The sequence below is a fragment of the Trachurus japonicus genome, chromosome 4 (assembly GCF_045865225.1).
Source record: "Trachurus japonicus isolate A0001 chromosome 4, Traja_1.0".
Lineage (NCBI taxonomy): Eukaryota > Metazoa > Chordata > Actinopteri > Carangiformes > Carangidae > Trachurus > Trachurus japonicus.
Window position 1 is genome coordinate 23,090,201 of NC_140910.1, and position 19,542 is coordinate 23,109,742.

The 19,542-nt window shown below is 40.4% G+C and overlaps 1 protein-coding gene across 2 annotated transcripts; it reads right to left on the bottom strand.

Annotated features, from left to right (window-relative positions):
- Nucleotides 1-494: 494 nt before the first annotated feature.
- On the bottom strand, nucleotides 495-18,402 carry LOC146988976 (occludin). Of its 2 annotated transcripts, XM_085774795.1 has the most exons (9): nucleotides 18,264-18,402; nucleotides 13,735-14,332; nucleotides 12,027-12,218; nucleotides 11,120-11,287; nucleotides 6,299-6,459; nucleotides 3,552-3,770; nucleotides 2,644-2,815; nucleotides 2,219-2,260; nucleotides 495-1,963 (listed from the first exon to the last, which is right to left on the bottom strand). In XM_085774795.1, exons 2-9 carry the CDS (start codon nucleotides 14,317-14,319, stop codon nucleotides 1,865-1,867), a joined length of 1,638 nt encoding a protein of 545 aa, XP_085630921.1. In that variant the 5' UTR covers nucleotides 14,320-14,332; nucleotides 18,264-18,402; the 3' UTR covers nucleotides 495-1,864. The 2 variants fall into 2 exon arrangements, with proteins under 2 accessions (XP_085630921.1, XP_085630920.1); XM_085774794.1 differs by lacking the exon at nucleotides 18,264-18,402 and having other exon boundaries at nucleotides 13,735-14,452.
- Nucleotides 18,403-19,542: the final 1,140 nt, after the last annotated feature.

A 19,542-nucleotide genomic window follows, 5' to 3' on the forward strand; every position in this document is an offset into this window, starting at 1 on the left:
TACACTGTTATTATACACTGTTCATTTATCCATAGCAAGTATTGGTCTTTCCTACAATACACAAGGACAATGGTGCTAGTCACAACAGAAAATTAAATTATATGGTGGTGAAGCAGCTGGAGAGATCCAAGAAAAACATTTATCTGAATACACCACTGCAGTGTGTTGTAAACGATTCATTAAATGTTTAAACTGAGTTTATAATAGACAAATAGCAAAAATAAAGAGCACTACACACTGTCTATCACAGGAATTGGAAAACAGGATGATAGGACACATCAAATGAGTTTTCTACTGAACGGCTCCAGAGACAGACCTTTAAACATTGTTTACCAAAAGAGGGCAGTAACAGCTTACCTTCAACTTACTGGGCTCGTTGTGTCCTCCTGCTCTCCCTGCTGGATGCTCGCTGCAGATGCACAGAGCTGCAGGATTCTCCGACCCAGGAGGGTCCCCAAGAAAATAGAAAAACAAGAGATGGACAATCTGTGGCAAATTTTTTAGAGCATTAGAAATGTTTATTACTTACTGAATTCAATACTTTTTTAGACACCATACCATATGGAAGTATACAGTTACAAAAAAAAGGTCTTTTATGATAGCATCAAAGAAAATAAATTCATACAAAAATAAATGGCTCGCAAATGGTTTGGTAAAATGACAACGATGTTCTTCATAAAAATACAAATCAAAGGTGTGTCTGAACAATTTAAAACGTACAGTAGATCCTAACACTTTGCACATGAAGTGGATTAATACTAAAATTTCTGACGATGATCATTTTTTACTGGTAAGAAATCAAATGAGAAGAAGCTCTCAGCTTATACACAGACATGTTTTCCAGTTTGTTGAGGAGCATGCATGATAAACAATATAAAAATAGTCTATTTTTAATATTTTGCATAGCTTATGCATGTTTTGAATGAGCACTGATTAAAAAAACAAAAACACAACGGGTCTTTAGTATAAACAAATAACAGATAACATCATCACAAATGCTAAGATATCTGCTGAATCTAATAGAAAGATACATACTGAAAATTTGTTCTTGGTATGTAGTATGCACAAGATTCATTAAATGTATATATATAACACAACGTCATGTATCTCTTGGCCAGTCTATCCCCTTTTTGGTCTCACTGCATCTACAACCGTCCGTCAGTATCAACATCAAAAAGCTGGTACATGGGAGAAACACACACACATGGTCCCGGCAGAGAGCAGTTAACTTCACTGACACTGAAGTTAGTTACAAACACTGACTGATGAGAAAAGCACAACTAAAGTCCATTTGCAACAGAGATAACATCATGCCAAGGGTTAGAGAGAGGACCTGCGTATTTGCTCGCACTCAATCCCAGCAACCTGTTTCACCCTTCACTATGTTCCCTACAATACTGTTCCACCTCTTATCTGTGGAGATAAAACAAAGAAAAGTTGCCAGTCTGAAGAGCAAACACGGCCACAGGAACCCAGCACAGTGTTATCACAGGTGACTGAAGGGCAGGCGACTTTCAAACAACCTTTCAAGTGGTTGCTCACTGCACACAACGAGCTGGATCTTTAAGAAAATGGCAGTGTTTGCTGTGGAAGTGGCTACAACTGAGGCTTGTGTTTTCATTTTCCAATCATTATCATTATTAAAATACACTATGGTCCCGATGTGTGTGTGTGTGTGTGTGTGCATGTGTGTGTGTAAATGTGGCCCTCTGTATCCAGTGTATGCAGGTGGTGGCGTTCAGGTAACTTTGGTCTCAGCATGCCTCAGAGTCTTTGCAGTGTTTCGGAGTGTATCTTGGCCCGTGTCTGTGAGTGTTTGGTGTGTAAGACCAGAGAGCGGAGAGGTCGGGACTCAGTGGGTTCACTAGTGGGTCTTGTCGTAGTCCTTCACCATGCGCTTGATGTGGAACAGTTTGTGCCTCAGCCTGCGACACTCCTTCTTCTTCGACCGGTAGTCTGATGTCTACAGGACAAGAGACGGATCAGATGAGTCATTTCATTCTGCACAACAGTGTACACATGCATATGCATTACAAAAAAAACAGCCATAAAGCTCTATGCTGGACCTGGACCATCTAGGAACAAGGTTACAGAGAACATAAAGCAATAACAGAAGATCTATTGTAGAACATACTCTGAAAATGCATCCATAAATAGAAACAATATCTTTAATAATAAAGTTAAGTTTACAAAGTGCCATATAGAGATGTTTCCTCACCTGCTTCAGATCCTTTAGTTGGTTATATTCCTCTGCTGCAGCCTGAGAAAATTAGGGAACAAAGATGATCATGTCTCTGTTACATGAATTAAACTGAATATTAAAGGAATCTTGTATTTTCCAGTTTTACATGTGTTTTTTTTTGCAGAAGTGGAAGTCAGTCTTAGAGAATTGAACTGAGGTATGCCAACTACACCCCCACATTTGACTTGAAATCCTTTATCTTAGATTATAATCAAATTTCTCAACCAGATTTTGATATGTCACTCATATCCACAGAACTGATTTTTTTTTATTTGGGGTGAAATACCATCATCTGAGATCCTGCCCCTACTTATACTCCTCAGTTTTTTGGATTAAGGATCATCGTGCTTAAGCTCTGCCCGTCTCGTGACTTTTGGAGGTGAGTGCTGTGCATGTCTGACCTGGTATTTGGCCGAGGTTTCATCCAGCGTGTCCAGCTGCCGGCTGAGTTTGTTCAACTGATCGTTGATGTCATCCATCTCAGCACAGAGGCGCTTGTACTCCCTGAGGTCAGCATCAAACTCCCTCTTGTACTCATGACGCTGAACATCAGACGTTATCTCTGGATACACGCTGTAGGAGGACAAGGAGGAGGAGGAGGAGGAGGAGGAGGAGGGAGAGCAAGGAGGAAAGATGACATAACAGATGCAGATCGGAAGAGGAGAGAGAGATAAACAGACGTCAACAACAGAGATATACCGGCATTAGTGACTAGAAAGACCTGAAATCACATGTGACAACCTTTGCTGAGGCTATCAGGTTTACCGCTGAACCACGTGAGCACACAGCAGAGGTCAAGGTGCTACGGGCACGGCTGTGTTTGCTACTGTGTTTGTCTCAACTGAGGTGTGTCCAGCCACAACTGAATAAAATATTTTCTCATAAACTACATCGACTCCCATGTTTCGTACCTTTGGCCTAATTCTCTCATTATGACCGAGTACAGCCCATGTGAACAACAGGCATGCCTTAGAGGATTAACTACTCTGCTGGACATACAGTAGTAAGGAGTATACACACCGTTAGTTTTTCCATGCTTAGTTAGTTCTTCAAATATCTGTTTATTTACTATTCTGCTCTTGCATGTTTCAACCCAAAAAAGACATTATAGCTGCATCTTCCTGTAAATCAAGTTGCTCTCATGTGAGCCTGATTTTCTGAGCTTACAGTTTGATACGGATCAGTGAATTTAGGTCTGATCCTGAGGGAGTGACAGTATTTGACCGCAATTTACATCCTGAGTTCTTGGTTAATGACATTTTGGCCTTTAATCCAGAGATGCATCCGAGCAGTCGTCTTTAATTCTCACCTCTCCCACTCCTCATCATCGAGTTCGTTGCCCGTCTCTCCTCCTGTGGTGTACTCGGTCTCGTACTGAGACTCGTCCATCTCTGGGTTACGTCTGCGTCTCTTCCCCCTGTTGGCTGAAGGTTTGCGGCCTCCACCCGTCTCCTCTGAAGGGCTGGAGCTGATCCTTCCACCATGGGGGAAGACCTCCGGTGGCCGGCTGGTGGTTCTCTCCGAGTACCTGCAAGACAGCAGCGTAAAATAATTATAAGAAAAGTTTTGTTCCTGCAATCACCATAAAGACAGTGGTTGAGTTTAAAGGCTTTTTAAAAGCTTTTTACTGTGAGTGAGATAGTTTTCTATTTTTCACTTGGCAAAATCTGAATCTGAACTGTCATAAAAAACCGAACTCTCACAGTACTCAATACTCCGTAATCAAGGATGATGCAATTGCACGACTGAGTGCAATAATATTATCTTGCTGGAATTGTGCAATACACAGACTGTGCAATATCTATTTATGTACTGCTGCTACATATTTTTTTCTCGTAAATGTGAATTGTTGGGTCTTTTGTTTATAATTTTTTAATGTTTTTATCTTGCATTTTATGTATCACTTAGTGGAGTCGCACTAAAAACTTCTTCATTGTCCAGCTGTTACAATAACAATGAAGGCTTTCTGACTCTGAAAAATATCCTGGAAAAGCAGGAGAACTTTTTGTTTGTTAAAGAACTAGTGAATAAGACTGTATTGTTTTTTGTCTTGAACTTTGAAGCTAAGTTTTTCTTCTTCAAAAAAAAAAAATATATATACATATATTAATATGAGAAATAAATTTATACTTATTTTTTGGCAGATTAAGTTGAGAAGATTGACACTACTCTCGTGTATGTAAGCTAAATATGTTGCAGCTGTTTGAATTTACAGACTTTTATAAAGCACAGTAAACATATTATTGGCTTGATGTGTAATTTTCTTAGCAAAAAACCTGAATTGACCTCCAAGAACAGCACGACCTAAATAAATAACAAGAGGAACTATATGGTTGAATTATAGACGGTGACTGAACAAATATTTACTGACATGGCTCAGACAGATACCATATGGACGACACAGACACCACTAATGATTATTGTTGCACACGCCCTACAATTTAACTCTGTGCCATGTGGAGGGCTCTCAATGAGCAGGGCGCAGGTACTAGAGCTCTTTAATAACACAGGGGAGGACATGCTCAATTTTGTAGGTTTGGAGGGATTTGTAGAGGAATCCAAATCCAGTGGAGCCGATATTACATGTTCTTACAAAAAAAAAAAAGGGCAGCAGCAGCATTATGTCAGCGGCAGAGGACACAGTGGCCCTTAAGGCCGACATTCTTCAGCTTATGAAAATGCCAGCTCTGTTGACTTAGAGGAAATCATCAAAAATAATAACATTTTGTACTTTGAGACAGCGGTGTAAAAGGATTAGTTCATTTTCTCTTGTTAACCGTACGCTCTGTTCTAAGGTCTTTCTCAAAGACTTGTTTTTCTAATGTTAACAAACTGTGCAGAGCAGTGCACTTTAGACACACACACACTAAAGTATTGAGGACATTTACGCAAACAAAAATAAGGTGCTTCAGAAAATCATTGAAAGCTTTGAAGAAAAAGCAAATAACATTAGTTCATAAACATCCGGCTTTTTCCTGTCCTCAGAGAATTGAACAAAAATGAGAGAGCGAAAAAAAAAACAAGTGAACGTTAATCCAACAAAGGCTCAAAGGTCACACAGCTCTCTTGTGTGGGCAGGGCAATATGTCTTCATGGGCTTTTAAATGGAGCAGTGATTAGATATTGTTTGTGTGTGTCACGTGTTTGAAGCCACGGCCGATTGTGTGGGGTCTTTGCTTTACAGTGAACAGTGGACAGAGAAAATTGTTGCAGCAACTATCTTGATATGAGTTTAATGTTAGAAAACTAAAAAAATACAACTTCTAATCCTGCATGACTGTGTCACGGTTCAGACAGCTGTTATGTGGCAGATATTTTGGAATATTATTATATATTTATATATATAATACCTCTTTTCCCTTTATATATGAAAGTTGTATATATGTATATGTAGGTAGAGTAACAGTATGCAAATGTGGTTTATCTGGTTTGTATGTAGAAAGGAGACTGAGAATTTTGACCCACTTTCTCTGAATTAAAGAGGAACTATGCAGAATTTTAAGCTTAACTATGCAAGATTTTTACCTTAATTAAACAGCTTTGGAGTAATTGTGATGGTTATATAATGACTTGTAACTTGTTACGAGGGGGAATGGAGGCTCTCTGCCTTCCACGTAGCTTCTCTTGGCTGAAAACCAAGATCAGTGCTGCGGCACCACGACACAAACACCCCTCGTAACCCATAGTCTCTTTTTTATGACAAATACAGTAAGACTACACAATATAGACGTCGTAACATCGTATATGATATATAATGTTATCTACCGCTCTATTGATTGATTTCTCGCCGGCTTTGTTGTAAACAAATGCACATGGCCAGGAGAAGGGTTAGCAAAACAGCAGAAAAGCGACTGGACTTGCATAGTTCCTCTTCAAAGTAAAACATTTTTTAAAGTATGCATCATTCTTATTAAAGACGATGTTAAACAAGTAACTTTACAGCTTCAATATGTAATAGAGAATGTATATATACAGCATATGCCAAATTTGTTTAAACCCCAACAAAATTTTAACTACAAAAACAAAGAAGTTTGCTGAGAAAACATGGTCACCCACTCGTTGTCAACGGTGTCTCCGTTATAGGAGCCGCTGTCCATCTTGGCTGGGGGGTAGGAGATGACACTGTTCGCTGAGGCGTTGAGCAGCCCGCCTCCCTTCTCGGACACCAGCAGGGTCGGGGCGTCCTGAACGCTGCAGCTTTCCTCCACATTGTTCACCTACAGCAGGCAGGAAAAAACACAAGGAACAGACTCAGCAAACACAAACAAACAATCATAACACTTACAAAGAACAGGACCCACCACAGGCTCATTTTACTGACTGACATCCTGTTCAAGAAACCATCTTGACTTAAGGAGAAAAGGGAAGCCATCTCTACACCAGAGACAAAAGTATGGTAATCAGCACTTAAAGTTTGAGAGAGCAGTGAGGCATGAAATTGAATGGCACAGTCCAACTACTCAGTGAAATGTGGGTTATCTGATTGGTGCTCGAAAAGGTCAAGAGGATTAAAACAAAGGATGACTAATAGCTAATTGTAAAATAACCCCAACAGTAACCATAAACAACCAACAGCTTTGAGACTGTAAAACAATTTCATTGTTCATAGCATCTGATTGCAGTCTCGTTTCTAATGGCTTAATAACCTAAATCGATTAGTCATAAGGATTCACACAGAAAATAAGAGGCATTAATTCCAGCTTTGCTTTCACTTCTGTTATTTCTCATCTTCATGAACACCTGGGACGGACGTGCTACGTCTTCATTTTCTTCAAACAAAAGGACACAGCATCTGCATGTAAAAATGTTCGCTTTAATCTGTGTTTCCAAGTCCTTCCTGTCAGGACAGATGGTCAACATGAGGGAGCTCCTCACAATGAAGGTCTCAGGAAGGGGGTCACTGTTTCTTCCAGTAAATTTATCAATCAAACCAAATCTCTACACAAAGCAGTGCAGTCGAGATTTTAAACAGGTCCTATTGTTTCTGTGCTGTGCTGAAAACTAACTGAAACTCTATGGGTGTAAGCCCCTTAAAATACGACGCAAACAGTGTGATTTTTAACTGTATGAATGAGAAAGAAGGTTTTATATTTCTGTGGATATTCTCATTCATCTAGGTCATGGTTATCTATGGGCAACAAACTGAATTGAAGGCTACTGGACAAATACAAGTCCAGTTGCCTTCGATTCAATTTGTTGCCCAGAGAAAAGGTTTTATATCAAACTCAAAATCTAGGTGAGCAATATCTGTCTTTCTACACAAAGTAGGGAGATGATATTTTTAAAAACACATACATATGTCCTCTGAAATAGGACTTAGGACATTTACTGCTGCTGCAGAGTGACTAAGAATATTTACTAGCACTAGGCCAGGCCTTGTTTAGTGAAGCAAACATTTCTTTTGGGCGCTGGTCAGAGATGAGAATTTACTATTCTCCAACCCTGGGAACCTTTACAAAACATCCTCTCTGGTGTTTTCTTGGGTGGTGCTTTACTGAGCGAGCTCCTAAATTCCTCACAGTGCAGGAGCAGATCTGAACATCAGCCTAGCCCCTTAAAAAACAATAATCACTGTGGGTGGAGGAGAGGAGAGCTGCCCTACTTGCAGCTGCAGGAGAGAGGCCCATTTGAACAGCAGCAAAGTTCATGTAAGAATCCCAATAATGCCCCGTGAGTGTGCAGCAGAGCAGCTGCTGGACCGGGAGCAGAGAGTGTGTGAGTGTCATGGACCTGCTGAGCCAAAGCAAGGAGGGAAAGAGACACATGGAGACAGAGAGGTGAATGTTGATGAGGTGGGGAAGGAATGAAGAGGAAGATGGAAAGAATGAAAGTGCGGAAGAGACAAAGTGAGGGAGACATGTAATAAAAGAATAACAGGAAGAAGAGCAGAGGCAAGGGCAGTGTCAAGATGGAGACGGGTTGAAACCAACCAAAGATTTATGTAAGATGTTTAACTAATATTTAAAAAAACAAAAACACTATTAACTGTTTGTGTTTCACCATAGATGCATGTTGTGAAACTAGTTTAAACATTTGCAGCAATTTATGTTGCACACCAGTAACAGAAATATTTAAAAGCCTGGATTTGAGGCAATGCAGATCAACAAATAACATAATATCTTTTTAATTTCCCAGATAAAACTTGTAAAATGTATCTTCTGGCATCATCTATCGGATGAGACTGTAGTCTTTTCATCTAAATGGCTATACATTGTTGTTAGTTTGGACATATATTCCTCTCTTTTCCTGTCACATAGAAATATGTTTGACTAAACCTGTTTGGAATATACAAAATCAAACACACTTCCGGTCAGACAAAATTGTAATAAGATAAATTCCTGTTATACAACCAATCAGAGTCACTCTCTGCAATTCATGTTTTAATCCAAGGCTATAGGGCAAGTCCAGGATGCTTTTCACTCTACATCTGTGTAGCACTTCAGTGTCTGCAATGCACAGACGGCCATGCAGAAACCAACTCTTGATGACCTCATGCAGCAGACACAATGCAGCCCCCCCCATCTACCGGGTGAGCTGAATGAGGCCTGTGTGTGAGGTCATCAGAGCGAGCCAGGCCTCCCCGTGCTCAGCAACAGAGATGGGTCCAATCTCAAACACCAACCACTGCCTTAGACTGTTACTGGCCTTGTGCTTAAAGGAGCCAAACAAGCCTGATGACTCACTCTGTGGTGCAGACCAAGGTAGCGCAGCAACGAAGGAAAAAACATGAGTAGATCATTGGAAATATGAGGACACGAGGACAAGGCGGCGGAAACCTTTCCACGCTAAGTGTCCCATTTGTTTACAAAGATAACATAGGCCATACAGTTAACGTGGCAATACAATAATGACACACTTTGTCTAACCCACTTTTCATTTCACAACCTACATAGATTATTATCTTTTAATCTTTGCACAAAAAATTATGTCATGAAATCTTCTCAGATTTTTTTTCCTTGCAAGCTCTTTGCCCTTTTACCCAACCCTTATAATACCACAACACATTTCTTACTCTTTTTACAGCAGAATAAAATCTGGATTTGTAAAGTTTCAAAATGCAGAAGCGTTATACAGTTCATTATTGTGGTGTACCTAGAATAAGTGCGATGACATCAGCGAGCAGGGCTCCATTATTAGACTTCACTCTGGGCTTGTCTCATCTCCTCTGCCCTGCTTGTATACCTCTGCATGCATGATGCCATGTTCTAGACAATGACAAGCTCTCTCATAAACAAACAGCTCTATATAATCCAACATAACACCATGTCTGTTCAGTCTTTCCTTTCTCAGTCAGGGTAAAAGATCCACTGTGACTCAATGCAACCTTAACTGACAAATCTGATCATATCAAAAAAAGCTAAGCTCGTCATTCTGACTCCTGTAAGTCATAATGCTTATTACAACCAGCAGGGCATGGAGGGCTAGGGATGTTTAGCTTTGCCTCTCATCACCGTAATTAAATCCTGAAGAAAGAAATGTTGTTGGCATGGTCTAAAAGCTTAGCACACAAACAATCAACGCTTGCTTTACATAACTCACAGTATGTTTGTGACCATGCATTTTCTCTTTTGTTAATTGTTTTCTTGCATTTATAATAAGGAATGCATATGGTAAAGTGTTGATTGTTTGTATTCCTTTCACAAATGATATGCAATTTTACTTCTTGCAATGTGTCTGGATGTATTGACTTGAACTCACATGCACAACGTTTGACCAAACACTATGTATTGGAGAGGAAGAATCATTTCAGACTCATATTATAGGTTGATTTTTAAGATATAAAACAAAATAAATTGCTCAGAACAAATAAAAGCATGCCGGTGTTTCGATCTTCAACCAGTGTTGTTTCTGACCATTAATTAAACTTCAAACTTAAGCTTTTGATGTTAACTCATTGTCATCCACGGTGTCAACAAGCATCATTTGAAAAGAGGCAGATCAAGTCAATAATCAACCAATATTATTGCCAGTAACAGTCCCATATGACTGGAGTAATGTTGACATTTAAAAACCCCAGGTTAGGCTCTCTAGAAACCACCTGCCTGCCTACTATCTTCAGGAGGTTAATGATTACTCAGAGTGAAACCAGGTAGTAGGCCATGAGTAAACAATCACCGACTGCTATCAGCCCTGACCTGAACCAAATGACGGAGGAAACAGTCTTGTGGTAGCGCGACTCTGGCCCTGTTGGATTCTATAAACGGATAAAAGTCTGTATATGATGCTGCTGTTGGACTTTAAACTCATAAAGATGAGCAATTAAATCACATGAGAGAGGTAAACTGGTGCATAACATTTCAAAGTGTGTCTGAATATAGAGCACCGTGTTTTATTAAAAATAGCACAGTGGGAGACAAACCAACCATGGGAATGTGCAAGTGTCAGCTTCAGCTATTTACTGCATCTGCATCACCACAATCACCGAACCTGTCTTTATAACAGATGACTACCCTACCTGCTGGGATGACTAACCTCAATGCTGACCTCCTTACTTAACCTTTTTGGTTCTGTAAAAAAAAATGGGTGGAGACTAATTTGACACATGGCAACAAGTCACCTGCTTTGGTAACCAGAGGGGGAAAGCGTATGTCAGTCGGCTTTAGCGGCAGAATCTTCTGTGCAGAAAAAAAAAAGCAGCACCAAAGTTGATCGCTTCATCTTCTAATCAAATCTGAACCCCTGAACACTGCGTCCCATCAAGCTTCAGTAGGCTGGATTTAAACTCTTTGTAACCCTGTTCATTTGACTGCAAGCTGTGCATGCACAAACTCCAGGTCAGTTTGGGTCAAAATGTGTTTTGTATTTTTTTTTTTTTTTCGTAAATCCCACGTAAACCCAGTCTTATTAAACTGTGACTACCCTCCCGTTGTCTCTTACCCATTCCTCTACATCTCTGCCCTCTGAGGCCTTCCCTCCGACGAGAGGCTCCTCCCAGTAGATGTTTGGTTTCCCATAGCGCCAGATCTTCCCTCTAGTCCTTTGTGCAAAGAAGGCTGCAACACCCCAAGCGATTACGACCAGGAATCCACACACCATGGCAACTCCCTAGAAAAGCAAAAACATGGACAATGAAATTTGGAAAGACCTCAAGTAGATAAGCTCCGAGATAAAGCTGGTTTATCCTGGGACAAGAAGTTCACTAATACACATGTGTGACGTCACTGGGAGAAATACATATTATCATAAACTATGGCCCCATGCACCACAAATATCACAAATGCTTCAGAGAAGATACCTCCAAAGACAGTGCAGGGTAATAACACAGGGGGTGTATAATAAACCCTGAAGCAATTTTGAATAAAAGTATTACAATTGATGCCAAAATTTAAACAAATCTAAAATCATGTTATTATTGTGATGCCCTTGATATAAAGACTGAAAGGAACAGGAAGTCCTTCCTGCCAGCAGCCATCAGACTCTTTAATACAGTTTAATACATATAATGATAATAATTATTAAAGAGCTGCACACCTGCACTTGTACATTAAATTACATTGCACAATTGTTCATCTAACTTACTAACTGACTTGACTGACTGTTCACTAATTGTTCACTAACTGAATTACTGTAAATATGTTTTGTCTCCTTATAATTTTATAGAGATTTTGTTACTGTATCATTAATATTATTTCTAGCCTAAGCTGTTTTATTCTCTTAATTATCATATATGTCTTTTATTTTGTTCTATTGGAGCTGCTGTGAAACAAAGGATTAATAAAGTACCATTCTACATTATTCTATTCTATTCTATATCTGCAAAATAGGTTCAGGGAAAACAACAAACCTCCTGTGGGTCCACAAAGCAGTAATGGTAGAGGTACTGGTTGTAGATGGGAAAGCCTCCCACTCCACCCATCTGTGAGTAGCTGGTCTGGTAGAGGTTCTGGCACATCATGAGCATCGGATTGTACATCATACTGGACGAGCCCTGGGCCATGGGGTTCACTCCGACAATGTACACAATGCTTATAATGCCCTGAAAAAGACAGTCATGTTAATATTTACAATTATGAAATCTCTTAATTGCAAAAGACTTTGTAGTGCGAGAAGTATTTAGTGCAATTTGTCAGTATTTAAATCAAATACGACTAAGACAGCTGTCAGATTATGTGAGGACAGCAGGAATCATATCATCCCAAGTGAACATACTGTGTGAGTACAAAGGGTACAGGACAACAAGCTGCTTGACTCTGGGCTACGCTCTAATGTTTTTTATTCGATCTGTATTAAATACTTACTCAAGCATTGTTAGTTGAGACTTCAATATCTTATTGGTGATTTATTACAGTAGTATGGTAAATGTTCTACCTTTATCGATTCAACACTGAATTTGATTATGTACTCTCTCGCTGGTTTGAGGAAACCATGTAAACTCTATTTAAAGATTTTCAAAAATGACTTAAGAGCAGCAGAAAAGAAAGTCCTCACATGTAAAAAGAAATAAAAAGCAAAGAGTTAAGGATTTTTGTATCCATATAAATTCACTATAAGTAAGTGTAAACCCCCAGTAGGAGACTCGGTCCCAGAGAGACTAAGCTATATAACTATTATATAGTAATCGTTTAATACACCTGGGTGTGATCTTAGATGAACATCTGTATGAGCATGCACTAACCAAGTCAACAAGTGAAACTTCAGTTCAACTCTGTGTATACAGTCTTGTGTTTAAGATTATATTTCTGGTATTTGAGGTTTTTGAATTTGAATACCATTCATAACAGAGCTCAGTGTTGACAACATTTCTCACTGATTGGATGTGGGATTGTGGGATGATTGGGAAACTCCAAATATTGTGACAACTGGAAATTGCTCATGGGTTGCTACTGATGTAAGGTGAATGTCAAATCCCTCAACATGTTGTATAAGAGTTACATTAAAGAATAAGAACAAAGTCTAAACAAAGCTCAGCAAAATCTACGTGTGCTACGTGTAATGTAGGTGAAACTGAAACTGAATTGCCATTATACACTTACTGAGCTAAGAATACTTTCCTCCAGCTGCCTGAAATCCCTTTTAGATGGATCATAACAAAAGATTTGAGCTGTTTTAGAAAGATGGTTATGTGAAGTTTGTGTTTGTTTTCGTAATTCGTGTTTTCTAATCTAGATGTCCCAATGTCCTGACTCAAGTGATGAGTTAACACCATAACATACCAGCTCCTAAGTTAGTTTACAATACCTAGTGTCCAAGCATACATGGGCTTTCTTAAAACAAGACAAAGCACAAAAATCAATAATATAAAAAAAAAAACTCAACAAATTTTTACTCGGCCTCCCTCTGGAGAAATAAAACTCCAGCTATATTATTATAGGTACAAATGTCATGACAGAGGAGCAGAACCACTGTCAAGGTTGGTATTTAGTCTGTGTTATCTGTGTTCTGCTTGAACGCCATTGTGCTTTTTGGAATATTTGTGCTATTGTACCCCAGATGGTAAATCATCAACTCCATAAATAACAAAAATGTGGAAGTGGAGACTTATTGGGGTTTACCTGCAGGAGAGCCATGATGATACTGGTGACCAGGAGGACCAGAAAGAACTTCCTGCTGCGGACCATGTTGGATTTAGAGAAGCTAGCGATGAAGAAAGCCAGAGCTGCTATGAAGGTCACGGCTGCCATGCCGATCATGGTGGTTTTGGCCGAGTATGGCGAGATGTAGGAGCCGTAGTAGTTTCCGTAGCCTCCATAACCCCCGTATCCTCCGTATCCTGAACCATAGCCGCCCCCAGTGTATCCGCTGCCGTAGCCCATCCCAGAACCGTAACCGTAACCCATACCGCCGCCGTATCCGTACTGCATGTCCCACATGAGCGTGGAGGCCACACAGGCAAATATGGCCACACACAGCACGATCACCGTAGCCATCATGGCCTTGATGATCCCAGGAGGCGACTGCCATTTGTAGAAGTGCTGCGGTTTGTCCTCAATGTAGTAAGATCCCGGCGGAGGTGGATAGGCGTTGTAGTCGCTCTGGGGGCCCTGGAAGCTCCCTGCAGGGCCATAGCCGTTGTTGGATGGAGCGGTGAAAGGAGGGCTGTACACAGGCGGACTCTCGTAGTGCTGCTTGTCAAACATCGCTCAAAGACGCCTGCAACGGTGAAGAAACAACAACAGCAAAACAAAGAGTTTGTGAGCGAGAGCAGAATGTACCACACAAAGTGCTGGGAAAAAAGCTGTGCAGCTCTGTTTTGCAGCTGCACTGATATGAGTCAATAATGTTACGTGGGGAGGAGAGATATGGGAAAGTTAGGCGGGACTGTCTACGGTAATGAGGCTTAGTAACGGAGCAGTGTAAATGTTTTACCATTTCGAAGGGAGTGTGATTTATGAGTGTACAAGTTAGGCAGTTTCACTCTGTCAGGTTGACTGTATCAGGTTTCACTGAGTGTTTATCACTCATCATATCATACCTGCTGCTGGTCTATGTTAACAGGGAAAATAGAAACATCAGAGGAATGACCTTAGCTTTGAGGTCTCTGTCTGCACCATTAAAGTCAAAATCACTGTGGAGATGTCGGTACCAGGACGGACAGCGCAGCCAAACAATACTTTCTTTTTTGCCTCTTTGCAGGCTGTGGGAGTCTCTCTCCAGCCTCCACAGTGCCCAGCTACTAGACTTTGAACATTTCACATCCCTCCCTCCAGCGACAGATTTTGGTTTCTTTCTGTTCTGCTACATACTTTTACACAGACATATCCAAGGCCACAGTGGCTTAACAATGGCCATTCTTCTACACAGAGCCCTATTGGGAGTGGGCTGCCTACAAGTTGGAGGGAAAAGACACAGAAACAGCAGGACAAAGTTACTGTGAGGACAAACTAAATATTGCAATTGTTATTTTCCAACCCTAATCTCTGCCTGATATGAGCAGCACAATGCTGCTGAGTGCATTTTATCTGCTCATACACCACATAAATAGGGAAGCACATAGATTGATGGACAGAAATAGTTTGTTTATTGATTTGTGTTTGTTTCTTTTTTTATTATTAATTGCTGGTTACAGCTTCAAAATATAAATCATTGCTGCTTATCTGTTTCACATTGCTGTAAATTCATCCATTGGGTTTTGCACTGTTAGTGGGGCAATAGGCTATATTGTTGAATATGTCACATAGGGGACTATGTGAAAGGCATTTATTCAAGGAGAGGGCAAGAGTGTGCACAGCCATAGAGGGCTATGTGCAGGTGCAGAATTAAAAAGTGCAAACTTACTAAAAAAAAAAAAGATTTTTTATTTAGCACGTTTTAACGTTTTGGAGATCTTCGGCTCGAAACGTTGCCAAAAAATCATAGGGAGCCCCTGCAGTGTGAGGATTTCTTGTACTTTTCTTAGTACAAAATTATTAAATTGAGAGATTTGTTTAAAAAAAAAAGAAGATTTGCGATCAAACTTATTCAATCATAGATTAACTGCAAAGCATCCTATGCTGTTATTTTTAAAAAACAAGAATGCCTCTTTCAGGGTCTCTCTCCTCTGCAGGCATCTTGTGACTGAGGTAATGGCCAAGACGACGGCTCATTCAGACTTTTCGACTCACAGACAGAGACAGTCCCTGGCACTGCCCACAGTCTACAGTACGGGGTAATAACTCTCCTATCTTTATGGGACTCTGGCACACACAGCGGCGGAGGTCTCGCCTCGGAGCCTCCATCCCAGACACCTTCCCATTATTCCCTCCCTCATTCCTCCATATCCTTCATCCCCCTCCACGATTCGCCCCCCTGCTGTCCCCCAACTCTCCCCCACCCTCCTTCTTCGCTCCATCCCTCCATAACTTTTGCCTTTGTTTTGGGAGCAGGAGGGGCAAAAGTCAAGGCTGTTCGTCACGGGAACAGTGTTGCCATGGAGTCGGGGGTAAAAAAAAAAAAAAAGGGAAAGAAAGGAAAAAGAGAACTGGGGCACTGTCCAAGGAGGATCAAACAAGGGCTCCTCTGTGCTGCTCCTGAGTGGAGTCAGAGGGGAACGAGACAGAGAGAGGGGAGGACAGGTGGATGGGTGAAGTGTGTGCAGCGGTGTCAGGTGTCTTTATTGTTGATCAACAGGCTGTATACCGTAAACCACTGGCTCCAAGTTTATTTCCTACTACTGCAGTGTTAATGATGCCAATAACTGGCAGGAAGCAATCTGAGGGTCAAGGCATTTCATTTCCAGAAGCTACAAACTACTTATTGCCATTTGCCACCACAAAACTGTCAAACAACATACGATATGTAAAGCTCAAGCTGGCTCTTCTTTTGGATTTAAAATCTTCCAAATCAAAATCTCTAACTCTCCTAAACATGTCAAACAAGACAAAGGCACATTTTGTGGTTCCAGCTTCTCAAATTTATGAATGAATTTGACGTTTGTTTTTGTATCAACATTACACTGAATGTGTTTGTATTTGGACAGACAGAAAAGACATCTGATGATATTAACGTGTACTGTTGGAAACTCTTATTGAGAAAAGGAAGATGCCGCAACACTGCTCTTGCAAACCATCACCTTTTAATAATGAAAACTGACTGAAACGTAGGACAGACACGTCAGATTTCATTATTAAAAGGTGATGGCTTGCAAGAGCAGTGTTGCAGGATCTTCTTTTCCCTTTTCTCAAGACGTGAGAGACGTTTTCCTTCGCACCTGCATCTAACCCTTTGGATGTGCAAATACTTTTCTGTTAAAAACTGACTGCAAAATGGTAATTTTGCCTATTTTTCTATAGTCTATTAGCGATGATCACCAGATTTGTTTACAACGAAAAGAATCAGCTAGACCAGGTGGAGAAAAAAAGATGTGCACAAAACCATAATGATTGATTTGGGGAAGCCTAGTGCACTTGTGGCAGTAGCAGCAGCAGTAGCAGTAGTAGTAGTAGTAGTTGTAATAGTAGTCATTGTAGTGGTAGTACAGTCTGTTTGTCTAGCAATGGCTCACAAATGCTCAAGCTGGGCAAAAAGCTCAGTGTTTGGCCGACAGTCACAGGTCAGGTCAGACACCCACCAGCCGCAGCCTGAGCTCCACTACAACACAGAGACTCTATCATCTGCTGCTGATAATGGAATTCCAGTCAAACAGTCACATGTCTCACATCTGTCAAAAACAATTAGGCCCTTGCCCCATGTAGGCCGGGACCCACTGACAAACACACAGGAGTCAGCCAAGACATCCTGCCAAAAAACCAACCCAGTGAAAAATCACAATAATAAACTCATAATAAACCCAAAGCGAGAGTCACTGAGTATGGACGAAAATACTAAGCCTCAGAAACACCTTTCAGTGTTATGCAATGCAGTTAAGTCAAACAGAACCACAAACTACATCTTCTACAAACTAAGATTAATATCTTTAAACAAACAAAACAAAAACTGAATAATATAACCTTCATTTATTGCACTGCTGTTGCATTTGAGTGCGTTTTTCTACCTGATAAAACTGTGTCGATACAACATGCAAGTGATCTGTAACACAAATCAAAATACAGTATTGGAACAGATTGCAGGTTGTGGGGGTTAAGGTTATTTGTGATCACGGGTGGTGTCTGTCTTTGAAAGTGAATTTAACTCTTAAATCATCAGATTTGCAGTATATAGGGTAAATATGTCATCTGTGACGTCATTTTTAGACTGTTTATTGATCCCACACATGGGAAATGTGGTTGTTACAGTAGCATTGCAGCATAAAAGTTTTTTGTTTTTTTTTTAATTAGAAAAATATGCAAATATAGAAATATAAAACGATATAAAACAAACATATAGCCTATAGTAGTGTATTACCAATAACAAACAGTTATCCATTTACTGCATGGTAGTTGATGAAATATTTTCGGAGAACAACATGAGGAGGGACCCACCTGTCGAAAATTACAAATCTACAGTAGCCTAATTAATGCTGTGTTCGCTTTAATCTTTCAGGAGTAGCTACAGTGAGTTTAATGTAACACACCTGTGCAGGTTTAATCTGACAGAGTAACGTGTATTAAAACGTAGAGCTTAGTTTATCTAACGGTGTATCCACCTTCAGTGCAGCCTTACCTACCTGAGGGTCGGTGAGGGGAATGAAAACTTCTGCTCTGTCCGGTCCTTGTTTCCTGTGAGAGAGAAGAAAGAAAGAAAAACTCTCCTTTGTGGTGGTGAAAGTTTGAGAACAACTCAGGAAAATGTGTTTCCGGGTAAAAAAAAAAAAAAGAATGACTTTTAACGCAGACTCCTTCTTTTCTTTGAAGTAAACTATAAAAGTCGTGGCTCCGCTGGACACCGCTCGTGTCCCGGGCAGAAACCAGAGACAACGGTTTCCGCAGGAGCGACAGTCTCCGTCCGAACAAGTGCTTCGGTCCCGCCTGTAGATCCGCGGTGATGAGGCCGCCGCACAACAGCCACACCGCCGCGATGCCGCCGCCAGAGGTCGGCCTTTCCACGGTTCACTCCTGGACTCAGGGCCGGTCCAAGCCTCCATGGGGCCAACATTTAATTTGGGGGCCCACTATTACTGCCAATAACACTGATTATTGATCATTTACACACCTACTACAAATTTATTTCATTTTTCTAGTCTCTCTTTACAAATCATCACCATCCTAGCCTGGCATGTTTTTACCCATCTATGGTAATAGTTTTGCACTATCTTGTAGCTACTACACATTTGCACAAATGTTTGTTGTCATTTTGTCTCATTGAGTACTTTTGTGGTAGTTTTGCACCTTATTCTATGCAATTTTGCAAATGTTTGTGGTCTTTTTGTGGTGATTTTGCATTGTTTTGTGGTTAGACTCTAGCAGAGTGATCACCTGACCTGTTGGGACAGTCTGTGTCCTGCGTGGTCTATTCATCACAATCAACTAATAATAAAATCCTAATAAATAGCCTATAGACGACATCAAAGATGAATAGATCGTCATCAGTCATCACAGTCTTTTTGTTGAGCAGCAATTAAGTGACTATTAGAAACAAGACGAACATACTGGTTAAAATTATTAATGTCCTATTTAATTACTGAAGCATCTTTTCTAAAACTCTCCAGTGCTTATGGAGTGAATCTTGCTGGTGCATATAGCCTACTACATTGTATATAAACTGTGATACATGACTAACGTTTTTTCACCTGTTCTAAAAAGACTCACTTGCTTTTTTCTGTACTGATCACACATCCCATTTTTTGTTTCTTTGCACACTTTGTATTTATTTTGTTATCTCTGTTTCACAATGAAGTCACACGGTCATCAGTTTACGTCACTGTATAAATTCAACTGCATTCCTCCATAAGGGTGTACACACCTCTCTATGAGACAAAGAAACTGAGCTGCCCCTGGTTTTCTCAC